The sequence below is a fragment of the Amblyomma maculatum genome, chromosome 1 (assembly GCF_055883805.1).
Source record: "Amblyomma maculatum isolate TAMU_Amacu chromosome 1, ASM5588380v1, whole genome shotgun sequence".
In the NCBI taxonomy this organism is placed as follows: domain Eukaryota; kingdom Metazoa; phylum Arthropoda; class Arachnida; order Ixodida; family Ixodidae; genus Amblyomma; species Amblyomma maculatum.
This window is the reverse complement of record NC_139344.1, coordinates 119198767-119211996: the sequence shown is the minus strand read 5'-3', so window position 1 is coordinate 119211996 and position 13230 is coordinate 119198767. Positions and strand designations below refer to the sequence as shown.

Here is a 13230-nt window from a genome sequence, read left to right as displayed (position 1 = left end):
CAAACCAGCAAAAATTGTACAGGCTTGCGAGCAGCCAATAAAAATGGTAATAACTTTCAGCGCATATACGTAGCACCTTGAGGCAGCCCGGCTCTATGAAGCGCACTTAGTTCGGTCATGCAAAATGCAAGAAGCCACGACGGGATAGCCTTCTGGCGTAAAATGTTTAAGGTCTCCAACTGAGTCGGAGATCCCAGGTTATCATGTAGATTTGACCTAACAAACATCTTCATATTTCCAACATAACATTTGCCAGAATGAGATAGAAAGGGTGGTTACATGTCGCATTTTTACAGAGGTTGCTCACAGTAGGACAATATATTTTTATTGGATAGCGCTGTCAGCTTAGAACAGGTTTACATAAATTTGTGTAAAAAAGCTGTATGCAGGAATGAGTAAATGGTATGAAAATGACCCACGGAATTCGCGACATAGTTAAGTGGTTATGCATTAGGCTACCATGGCAGCTGAACAGCTTCGAATTGTTCACAGCCGGGTGACATTCTCATGTGACAAACAACTTGATCTGAATGCAACATCACGGCAATGCGAGCTCTCCAATCGAGTGGCCTTGATCCACTGTCACATTTAAGTTTTTCGGGGTACACTCCAGTATGCATCGTTGCTGAGCAAGCGCTAGGTGCTGACATGGTCACACTAGACATGACAGTATATACTAATTCGTGTTGCCTAATTGTGTGAAGCGGAGCTCTTATATCCTTAAAATAAAAGGCTTCTAACACGCCGACGCCTCCCTGAAAGCGCAGCCAGGCGCAGCTCTCCGCGCGCGGCTGTCCCCGAACAGTGGCGCCGTGGCGGTGGCGACGGGAAGTAGGCGCCTCCCGCCGGTTTCGGGCGACGTAGCAGGCCGCACCTAGTGCGCTTCCATCGAGCGGCTGTGTCCAGACTGAGAGCTTCACAAGCAACACATTTAAGTGCTGGCAACATTAATACGCTGTAGTCATAGGGCTACATACCAGTGGTCAATTTGCAGTTGTTTGGGAGCACTTTGGGCAGCATGCTGATTTAATATTTTCCTTTACGTTTTTGTATGGTATTTGGAGAGAGTGCACCATCTTTATTAGCTAAGTAATGTGCATGCATGCATCTCCGAGAGAGCTTATATGCTCTGTAGGCTACAAAACTGCACCGAATTTTAAATTGAGCATACATAAGGAAAGCCGGTGTGCTTGAAGCTGGTTGGTGTAATGCTTGCACAGTAAACAGTGATGGGGAAATGGTGAAAGTTGTGAAAGTGGTGTAACTCCTTATGCTCTATTGCTAGGTGTTTACATGTGACATGGCACCATCAACAACTGTATTGTAGAGTTGGTGTGGGCAAGTTGTCAGCTTGGTGCATTGGGTGCATGTCAGCTGTAGGTGGGAAACTGTGAAGAGCTCTTAAGTTGATAATGGCTTTTACTGCTGCGTGGTTCGCTTCATTTGCCAGCACCCTTCCTTGTATCTTCAGGGTGTTTGCCACAAGGGTTAACTTTAGTAGCATGCTGTTTAGCAGCATACCTTCTGCAGCTAAGTTGTAAAATCTAGAAATACAATTTGCACAACACTGTTCTTTTGAGTATGAAAAAAGTCGTACTACACATTTTACACGCAGAAGATAAGCAATTAAGGGTGCCAGAAACGCTGAAACATGGACATGTATGTGAACATGCATGCTCTCACGCGAATGCATGCATGCAGAGTTTCACAAAAAAATGTTGGCCCGCTATCCACTATCTCTGGCATACCAGCAATGCAGCGAAATCGTACTGCAAGAATAGGCTAACGGCATAATAGAAAAGCTTGTCAGAATTCTGTGCCCCACAGCACAAGAGTACAGGCACACGCATGTGCAAAACTAATTTTTATTTGAGAGAAAAAAAAAAACTGGGCCATGGCAGTATGCGTTACCTCTCAAAAAGTTTCCAAGTACTCCCTAATACAACTATTTATTCATGCCACCACAAAGTATTTTTTACTCGACTCAAGAAACCAATAGAATTATCATTTGCAATGCTGACACAAGCACACTGAGATAAATCTCTACATTGGAGATTTTGAGGTTGCATTCATTACCAAACATCAAATTTCAAAACGTGAAACTACAATTCCATTTTCAATCCCTGCTTATAAGTCTACAGAATTCCTTCACAAACTACCTTAACACCTGTGGGTCAACTAGATTGTTTGGTCATTATTTCAGAGTCCATATGCACAACAAATGCAAACACCATATTATTCCTCTCATCTACTGTGCTTTGATTTATTTGGGAGTAATAAGTAAGTTTGTATTACTGCATTTATAACTGCTGATAAGAGTAATTTCCACGCTTCGTAAATGAATCGCAATTGTAAGGGATAGAGGCAGGTGTCTGTCAATACACATCATTAACACTAAGTTATGTACACTGTAACCAGCCCAACTACATAAAACAGCTTGCAATCCTCGTGCAGTAAACAATATGTCCAGCGTTTCTACTAACTCTGTGCATCAAACTGAGCTGATATCCGACAAGCATGTGCCTGCAGGACAAGCATGTGCCTGCAGTTTACACTTTGAAGTCAGTAGTGCCCATCAACGCTGGCAGTGATTGAAACATGAGAATACCTTTATGCTTAGACTAAACAGTAGCACCACAATGGCAAAGTATTGCGAAAGATTATAAAAAATAGGAAGAAGAAAGTACTTAATACAGAAGGAAGGCATCAGTATATTCAGTAATACTTGCTAGGGGGCTAGTTGGTGCATGTTCCTTTGAAAAAAATGTAGCGCCAAAACGGACGACACTCAAAAAGAGATGCGCCCGTCCTGTTTGTCTCTGAGTGTCGTCTGTTTTGGCGCTACATCTTTTTCAACGGTATATTCAGGTTACCTTAAAATGCAAGACTGATGATATGGACCTGCCTGCTCTGTTCACAAAGCAGGCTAGCAATGAACAAAATCCCACATCAGCATGTCAACCTTATCGCAGTAAGTACAATTTCATTCTTTGATGCCTTCACCAACCAAGCTCATGCAAAGCTAGGAGATAATGCCAGTTTAATCACACTGCACTAAGTAAACCACAAAAACTCTTTTTCGCCTCCAAAAAGGGTGCTATAGGAGAGCTCTAAGTGGCCAACTCTTGTAAACCTTTACTTCTACAGAAATGCACCATCAAAGATAAACCTGAACATGTCTTAAACCTACACTGTGTCAAAAATAAAAACCACAAGACAAGGCACAGAAAAGTGGCAACGTGCTGTTTGTAATAAACCAAAACATAGAGCAAACGAAGCACTAGCACATTATTACCAGCAATTTGTAAAAATGTCTAAGGTATGCCCTGTCAATGGTGATTTGTGCCACCTTTATAGGAGCACACCGCTCTCACAGCAGTATAGGACGAGACACTGGCGCTGCCTATTGCCCAAAGCAAGGTGTTCAAATGCTGTAGTAAAGCCAGACATGGGTCCTCATACTTTGTACACATACACATTAAAGGAAACAGGGAGTCTCAAACATAAGATAAGGACATCCATGTGCACCTCACTAAGAAAACATAGCCTCTCAGTATTGGAGCCCACTCTTGCCAGCATTGACAGGCACCAGTAGAAACAAAGTTCGAGCTGATGAAGGTGCACGCTTTACGACAAAGATTGCTGCACATTCTAGCAGCGTGGTGAGGTGGCCGACGCTGAGAAATCCTCTTCGCCAGGAGTGTCAAGAAATTCTAGGTATTCCATGCCGATGGCGAGGAAGCAGGCCGATGTAGATGCAGCAAACAATGAGCGCACAAGGTTAGAGTTTGGCAGAAGTGACTTGGTGACGGCCCAAAGAAGGACCGAGCCAAAATTGAAGAGCACCGCTTGGTAGGCACTGTACATGATGCGGTGGTATGGTGGTGCCCGTGCCATGTGTGGCCGAAAGTAGACGTACAGCCCTGTGCCCAGGTGCGAGTTGAAAAGAAGGCAGTTGGCAACCGTCACACTCTGGTCTGGATACAGCCTGCACAACAAAGCAAATTCGGGCACTGATGCACAGCACATAAGAAACACAACAGTTTTTGTGACCCGTGTTTTTCTAAATCTCATCTTCCTTATGCACACACATCACTGCATTGGATGGCAAGAGGACGCTTTTATTGAGTGTTCATTGTTTTTAGCGTAGAGCCGAGCAAAAGTCTTACATGCTCCTTGCCGGTTACCATAGAAACTATGATGACAGCCATTGTCGAATCCGCTCAAGCAGCGAGTGTGTCAACAGCATGCACAACAGATCATCCCTATCTCCTCTGTTACATCATTTGCTTGTACAGCATAACTAACAGATGTCCATGTGGCTCCAGATTTCCTTCATTCCTGTCAAAATTCTGAAGCAACTGTTCATGCAGTGTTCATAGTGGTGTCGTACCATTTCACTCCCAATTGGGTATCCATCTGCTAGTCTAGTTTGAGCTTAGTTAATGTGGCAAGTTGGGCGTGTTGGTACATAGTTCTCAGAAAAGCAGCGCAAAAAAGACGAGGGACAAGGAGGAGACGACAAGGACTGGCGACAAGGTCGCCCGCCCTTGTCGTCTCCTCCTTGTCCAAGTCTTTTTTGCACTGCTTTTCTGAGATCTAGTTTGAGGCTAGCTTACGACAGGGATTCAAACCAGCAACATATGTGCTTACAATTGTATACATGAAATAAGTAGGTAACTACTTGTCAAACTTCATGTCAGTCTTTCAATGGTAAACTACCAACAAAACCATGCCAAACAGTGCTTTCACATGTCTTCATCAGTTGGAGTGGAGTTAAACACCGGCCATTTTTTTTCCCGTCAGTGGACAGCTCCTTGCCAAACGAAATGAATATGTGGCTGTGGTGCTCAGAAGCATGTCAGAACAATTTAAAACCTAATTTTTTCATATAGTAGTCTCACTTTCTCATTGTAGTTGGCATCTGTAAACCGTGACATCGGACTTATGCACTGCATTATGCGGCACGCAGTAGAAGTAATGAGCATAACTTTAACTGAGATGCAAGAACACTATAATGATTTTATAAACGCTATCAACAAAATGAGGCTAATGGTATTTATGAAACATCAGCAACTGCTTCTTCCGTACACTGCTGGTAGCATGGTTGCATTCCGACTTTTTGAAAACATCAGAAGAGATGTTGAGAAGGCATGATTAAACTGTGCAAGAAACAATGAATAGCTGCACGTGAAAATAATTAAGGCATCTGAAATTTTTTCCAGCAAAAATAACATTGTCTATTACGGTCAGTTCTATTTGCAAGGTGCAGTAGTATATAAAGTTCATGCGAACTTTTAACACACCATGGCTCAACCATTGGCTGTAGCCCAACTTTGCTATTTTAAATATAAATCCCTGCCAAAAACAAGAGCTCTACCTTTGCTATTGTCATCATAGGAAAATATATACACGCATACAACAATACTTTTATACTCAGCTTTGGCAGTAGACAGAAACTCATAAGACCTGATGCCTTAGTAACAGTACACTGTCCAGACACGACTGTATTGTATGTGAGGGTGGCTATCCTGCATTTTGCCCAAATGAAGGAATACTATGAATATTTTGATTCTACCTCAAAAAAATGAATTCAGTATGACTAAGATTTTGATTCATAACTAGCAGAAAATAGAAAATGGATTTGGTTCACAGGATGAAGTACAGGGACACCCAAAGACAGAAAAGCAATGTCTACATGCGCACTGGTATACGTAAAACTAATTACTCAGTCATGTTGCAGGGAATCAGTAATCTGTATTATGCAGCCACTCCACAATAAGAGCCACTATCTGCTTTCATTACAGCGGAAAACACATTAACAACCGCTGCAGCACTAAGCAAACGCATCATAAAGAGGCAAAAAACTAAATAAGTAGGGAGCGAATATTCACTGTGCGAATATTCAAAATTTTCGAATCTCGAATCGAATATCCTCATATTCAACTTGTTAAACTAATCAAATAGTGGGAACTGAATATTATTCAAAATTGCTCAAATATTTTGCAAAATGTCAAATAATTTTCTAAAACTTTTCGAATAACTGGCATGAAAGAATGCCTTGGTTATCTCTGACCACTCTCTCGAAGGCAGCATCAGCTCCGAGCACGTACACCTTGCTGCCGCAATCAACCTACATGTGGTGCAGAGATTACCATGTTAGGGAGCCCACAGGCTTCTGTGTGGGCACAACACAGTCCATTTGTATGGAAACATCTATACTGCAGGCCTTAAATATATGACATATCTACAGTCACGGAGGCCACTTCGCATAGTTGTGCCATGGCTCACACGTTTCTCATCTGCCGAGAAGTGGCTCTACATGTCTGAGCGCTTTGTTTCACTGGTTCTGCACTTGGCGCAGTGGTTACGGCGCTCGACTACTGTTCCAAAGGACGCGGGATCGAATCCCGGCCTCGGTGGCCGCTTTTCCATGGATGCAAAGAGCAAGGCGCCCGTGTGCTGTGCGATGTCAGTGCATGTTAAAGAACCCCAGGTGGTCGAAATTTCTGGAGTCCTCTACTACGGCGTCTCTCATAGCTTGAGTCGCTTTGGGACGTTAAACCCCACAAACCAAACCAAACCGCTTTTAATATTCCACTATTTGTGATCTCAAATTTTATCTTTGCGAATGATCGTTCTTCGTATTGTTATGACAACTTTCATTCCTAGTCATTACTGCTAAAGTAATAATTGCGTGTTAACCTAGCTTTGTATCTACATTTCATGTGCTATTTTCCAGCAGTGCTAGTGCTTTAATCTAGTTAAGCATTTAAAATTTTTTTGATGGCTAGCCTGAGAAAGTCTTCTCTTATGTTCTCTTAGTTAATGTGATGTTGGTCAAATGATGCCACGCTGTACTCTATTTCTAGTTGTGCGTTCTAGTAGTGTCAGGCTGTAAATCTGGCCAAGCTGCATTTAGTAATTTATTAACCCTTGCCAACTCTACTTGACTTTACTGAGCACTATTTTTTTCTTAATACTGATTATGGCACTGCACAACCCTTTTTGTTTTAAATTTTAAGGTTTAGACTTGATCTCACCTGTGGTCAAGATTGATGCATCTATGCATTGTTCTGAACCATACATTAAACATCATTTTGAATAAAATTTAATTCTAGACACTTTTTTTCATTTTTCGTTATCAGGGTACAAATGATATGAACATATAAGTTCCAGAGCATTCAATTCATATTTGATTCAGTGCTCTCACAATTCAATTCATATCTGATTCGGTTTTTAGCTAAATTATTCATATTCAATACTATAGGAAGGATCTACTATTCATACTCGATTTGGCTTGGAAAAAGTACTATTTGCAAACACTTACAAATAAGACATGATATCAAACTCCTGTGCTGTCTTATCAATGCCACATGTTTCCAGTGATAAATAGATGTGTAACACTAAATTCTCTGAGTGACACTGCACATGCTCGTGAAATGCTATGGAAAATATACCCTTTACTAAAGCTAGGCAGACTGTACCAATATTTCCTGACAATCTGCCCATAAAAGGCTTCATCATCCACTTAACCATCATTAACTTAAGCCACCATCATTAAATGAAACTTTGGCTTTCTATGGGTATGTTCAATAAAACCAGCCAGAGAACGGCAAATAAAAAAAAAAAAAAAGAAAAGAAAAGTAACTATGCAGAACAATGGCAGAGAACAGGACTGCAAGCACGATTCATTGGAGGCCAGCTCAGTGCTCTACTCCGCATTCACTTGCATACATGATGATTATGGTGGTGTTAATGGGCTGGTGAGGTTAGCCTTTAGAAAGAAGTCACAACTGCTCCACCTATGTCACACAGTCTCAACCAAAACAAATACACAGGTGATCATAGACGTGATATAATATATCTGCATCAGCAGTACTGATTGCACATTTTGCTTTCACACTAATTTCCTTTTCACTACACCTTTTAATTTGATTGTGCCATGGGTTTCTGGTGGCTGAGACTTTTTGTAGAGTGGAGGCGGCCAGGTGCTTGGTGCGTGGAGGTCTACATAGTGAAGGTGGGTGGGTGGTATGTAACACGGGGGTGCACTCTTGCTGATGGGTGCTCCGGAAGAGGTACATTCCAGGAGTGGAAGGTGCCCCCATCTGCTCCAATTAGCTAGGGGCACAGGGGCACACACACATAGACCAGTTTTCTTGTTGAACAAAGACTAGATTGCTAATGCAGTAAAATATGACTCCTACCAATGCCCTACAAGGTAGTGTCCTCTGAAAATTTCAAAACTTGCCTTGCTACCACCTGCCTCTTGGTTCATGGACCTTCGGGGAACACTACACACTGTCCAGTGAAATGTTACCGCCCCTCAAACTGCACAAAAGTGTTTCACACCTAAGAAAAAAACGAGCCCACCAGGGAAAAATGCTGCATGCCCCAAAAATAACATTAACACCCAGTGCAAAGCATTAAGGCATACACGCAAAAACGCCATACTAACTACATTACGTCTCACGAGCTGCTTACAGCACTACAAAATTTAAGAGCAATCTGGGTCAGTTAGGGTAGCATGCACTACATTATTGCGATAGGAGTGTAAGAGCACAGTCATGAAGTGCATATCACCCTGACTAGCCCAGATCAACTTTACTTTTTAAAGTGCTGCAAGCAGCTTGTGAAACAGAGCATATGTATCCTAACATGTACTAAATTTGCAGTAGTGTGTGCCAGTTATACAAACTGCCACTCACTGTTCACAGAGGTGTGAAATGTGGGTCATAACGCCAACTTGCCACAGTGCAGTGCACGCCTACTTAAAGGAGGTTGCCGTCAGCTTGGTACACATGTACAGGGGTCATCCACTCTTACTTTGAACATGATTACTGTCTTCAAAGTGCCTTGCGCCTGACGCAACTGCATTTTAAAGTAAAGTGAAGCAAGCACAGAGAGGCTTGGGGGCAGTGGTTTGCATGGCTCGCCATTCAGCTTCATTGCCCTTCCAGGTCAGATGCAATGGCTCTTTGAAGGCAGCTGCCGTGCTTGAGCTAAGAGTGGACAAACCTGTATGTACAAGACTAACTCCAAACTTGCCCAATCTTTTAACTGCATCACAGCATGTGCTTCCATGTGCAGTCTCTTCAACTGTCTACTCAGCCTCATGCAACAATGTCAATCTAATTTGCTTAATGCAGGACATTACAGAGAAGAAAAATCCTGACTGTGCTCTAATAAAAACAGGGCACAGCCATAGCAACCATAAGCACACTGTGCACTATTGCTAGACTGACAAAGGCTTGCGTTTTGGTACATACATAGTTTTCTCCAAGTTCATAGCAAGTGCCACGTTAGGGACGAGAAGGAGCAGAGAAAGCCATTGGCCATTATCTTCAATCGGTTCCCACATGCACTGTGGAAGCTAGTCTTCGTGCCCAAAGATGGCACTCTTGATGTCATAAGCAAACTATACACAGCATACACAAAATGAACAATGAGCACTCAAGTGAAACTCCCTCCTTTAATCAAAGGTACGATGTTAAGAATGTATGGACAAGAGTTAAAGAGCTCAAGATAGTTCTGCTGGCTACATGGGCACAAGAATAAGTCTAATACTCATGTCACATGGTCATTTTCAAAGGCGATTGAGTCGACAGCCTTCGAAATTTTCAATCATGATTGAACTCGAAGGAGTTGTGCCGCTGTTACACGGCAAAACTCGAAGGCTGTTGAAATAGTTCTGGTGTTTTTGGCGCTAAACTCTTGTGGCGCCACTATCATTGCTTTCAATTTTGTTTAACGGGCTAAAATCCTTATAAATGCAAAATAAAATATAACTGCTACCTTTTTTTAGTAACTGCAGGTGTTTAGTTGTTTAATACAGCACAACTTTGTTTTTGTTTTCTAAGCGTGTTGGCGTTCATACGGCTGTGCTTTTTTTGTGTTTGCTTTTCTCAGCGGCGCAGGTTACAGTGGCAGAGAATACAAAAATAATGCGCCCTAAAAAAAAGCTATGCTATTTTTAAATTATTATGCAGCCTAATATTTTACCGCGTAAATTAGGGTATAAAATAATAACGCTTGTTCATGTTTTTGTATCGCAAATACGCTGTGCACGAGAGTGTGCGTCACACTCCTCGGGTCAACACTAGTAACCTTGTGTGATGTTCGAAGGCCTTCGAGATCTCGATAGACTTCTGAGCTGTTCCGTTGGCTCGATAGACTATCGACTCAATGGCCATTGAAAACGCCTGTGTGGAAGTGTTCGAAGGCCTTAGAGTCAATAGACCGGATGAAGGCCTTCGAAATGCCAGTGTGACAGCGGTATAACTAAATGAGTTACTTCCAAAAATTTAAAGAGTGAAAAATGCCATGATTGGTAACTTCTGTGCTGACCTGAAAGTCTGCATGAGGATGATTTTCAGGTCTACAGGCTCTACTACAGCAGCAAAGTAACACAAATATCACAAGAAAATGAGAACAATGCCACAGTGATTTTGACATTCTGTTCTATCAGGCCGTAGCCCATTGCCACACCAGACAAACAATATCAGAAGAAATCTGTATGAGCTGCACCCCATAAATGTAAGACGAAATTCACAAATGCAAACACTGCGCATTTCAGAACGCTCTTCAAAACAGTTTGAACACCCTCTGTGGAAGAAAAAAAAAAAAAAAAAAAAAGAGAGCTCGAAGCAAAAGCCCAAGTCCCATCTTTCTTCCAACAGCGTAACTAAATGCAAGAGCGCATGTTCAACGAGGTCCTGAATACCAACTACTGATGCTTGTGGATCCATTTTGGACAGAAATTTACATCTCACTTGATTAAATCTTGATAAATGTTGGTGTTGTCTGTAGGACGATTGGTTTCTTTGATTTGTTTTTAGCTATGAAAAAGACAACAGCTACAAGGTGCGGTTGTAAGCACTTTGGTTGTAACCACCTCGACCAGCCACAATGAGGTAGCTTTCCCACAATTTTGTAGTCAATCGATACACACATCTGCTAACCTCTCCGACAGCTGGCCAGTAGACGTGCTTTTACAGTCAAGCAAGTTTAGTTAACGGATCGTCTTTCAAGTATTATCAACAAAGGCTAGCAGGACACAGGAGTGTATTGCCTAAAACCACCAACATTTCTTGCCTTTAGCGATGACCGCTAACTATCCACCTAGGTCACAAGCAGAAATTGCCGCGATACAAATTTTTTTTCTCCGCAGTGCCAACTACTTCAAGCCGAAAACCTGCATGTGGCACGAATATAAATGTGGTTACGTCAACTAGGGCTCAATAGTAACATACCTGGACAAAAGCTCCGGTATGAAAACGGTGACCGAAAACGTGCAGTAGCTGACTGCACCGGCGATCGGCAGGTAGACTTTGTAGATGTTGTCTGCCGTGAAGGGGGGCAGCCGTGCTAGCCACTGTCTGAAGGACGGAGCGCTTTCATCAGGCGACGCCATCCTGATTCGACTTTACGTCAGTTTCTAATGAGACAAGGCCAAACTTCAAGCAAAGTGATCGCAACAGCTGCAGCTGCCACAACTTCCCCCCCGGCCAGGTCTGCCTTTCTCGTATAAGAAGGTACTAACGTGGTACTAACCTCACCATGAAACCATGAAACGGCGTGATCACTGCTGCCACCTTACCTCAAACATCATGTAGGGAGGAACGTTCTTTACAGGAGTTGAGACACCATTTTTTTGGTTGGTTTATTCATTTTAAACGCTTTGTATTGTTCCGAGACATGTGATACATTCTCGCAGATTCATATATGTACGATAAATAATTTATTATAGCAATTTCGGTTTCGGTTCCTTAGCGCTGGGCCGGGCAGCGCTGTGACACCACCATACTGTGACTTCATACATAGAGATTTCATAAACAGGGATTGGATTGGAAAACATTTATTGTCAGCATTGAACGATATGTCGATGCTACACTTAGATGGCTTCGACTCCATTGGCTCTCGGCGACCTTGAGCCCACTCAGTGGCCCAAACTTGCGTCAACAAGTCTGAGCTGGCCAGTGTTGGCCTGGGCCCGTACTCCGAGTTTGCGTCGCTATCTCACGTGATCTTGAGTCTAGCCACTGTACCTCAAGTCATCTGATTGGTGGAAACGCTGGCATATGGTACTGCCACCTCTTCTAGTTCCAACGTCTCGACCAATCAGAAGACTCGAGGATAGCGTCACACCAATAGTGACGCCAACTCGGAATAGAATACTGGTGCTGGTTAAGGTGCGGTGCAGTTTCGGCCATACATGTGGCGTCGAGGCACCCCCGAAAAATGCGGTTCTATGGATCTGCCACCGTGGGTGGCGCCGACGCTGTGCTCCGATTTCATCTTGGTTCCCCGTAAGAATAAAAAAAAAATATACGCCGACTGAAATAAGAGCCTACTGTTGTCTTAATGGTCATTTCCAACCCGATGCTGTACCCAGTGCTTTTCGTTGTGGCTGCACGTTTCACGCGTTTTTTTTTTTTTTTTTTTTTTTTTTTACAGGACCACGACCGATCACTTGTTTGTATTGAGCGTGCGCCGTGCGAAAAGAAAAAAGTGGTAGGTAGCTTTATTATTATTATTTTATTTTTACTTCTGGATCCAGCTGGAGCTCTAACAGCAATACTATGCTACTATGCACACATGCTTGGAACCAGCGCCTGGTAGGTCTTCGGACACGGCCCTTGCTGCGAAGAATGTACTACAGTCGCGATCAATATGAAGGTGATCGCGCGAGCGTTGACGAGCGGGCGTTTCGAGCTGCATAGCGGCCGATATCGGAACTGCAACGATAAAGATTGCGTTGTCTTCTTTCCCTCGTAGGCTCTTCCGGGCTACAGCCGTCACCCCTATGACTACCTCGTCACCTTTTTCCTGTGTTTGTTCTGTGGGCTTCGGTATATCTGCATTGTATATCATTTATTTTCATTTTTGCCGATATAGCAGGGGAGGGGTTTTCTGCCCTCACAGGTTGTGATAACACTGTCACTGTTTCTACGGCCCACATGCGCCGGACTAGTAATGCATAGGAAAAAAAAATGTCACCGGGCGTCCTCACAAAATTACGACACGTGCGTATCTGTCTGATGACGCGTAAAAAAAAAAGGGACTTGCTAGAAGGGAGTGACAGCAGCTCAAGGAACAGCGAAAAGAGAGGGAAGCTACTCTGATGTTCCCCTTGCCACGGAGGGTGATGACGTAACGTGGCGCTGCTCCTTGCCTCGGTCGTCGCTCGAGCGATCACCTTCATATTAGAGAGATTTAGCTTACCGT

At 43.1% G+C, this 13230-nt stretch overlaps 1 protein-coding gene across 1 annotated transcript; it reads right to left on the bottom strand.

Moving 5' to 3' along the window:
* Positions 1-1847: 1847 nt before the first annotated feature.
* On the bottom strand, positions 1848-11557 carry LOC146203706 (uncharacterized). The gene is made up of 2 exons (XM_084588864.1): positions 11256-11557; positions 1848-3988 (listed from the first exon to the last, which is right to left on the bottom strand). The coding sequence occupies exons 1-2, from the start codon at positions 11414-11416 to the stop codon at positions 3652-3654; spliced, it is 498 nt and encodes a 165-aa protein (XP_084444990.1). The 5' UTR covers positions 11417-11557; the 3' UTR covers positions 1848-3651.
* Positions 11558-13230: the final 1673 nt, after the last annotated feature.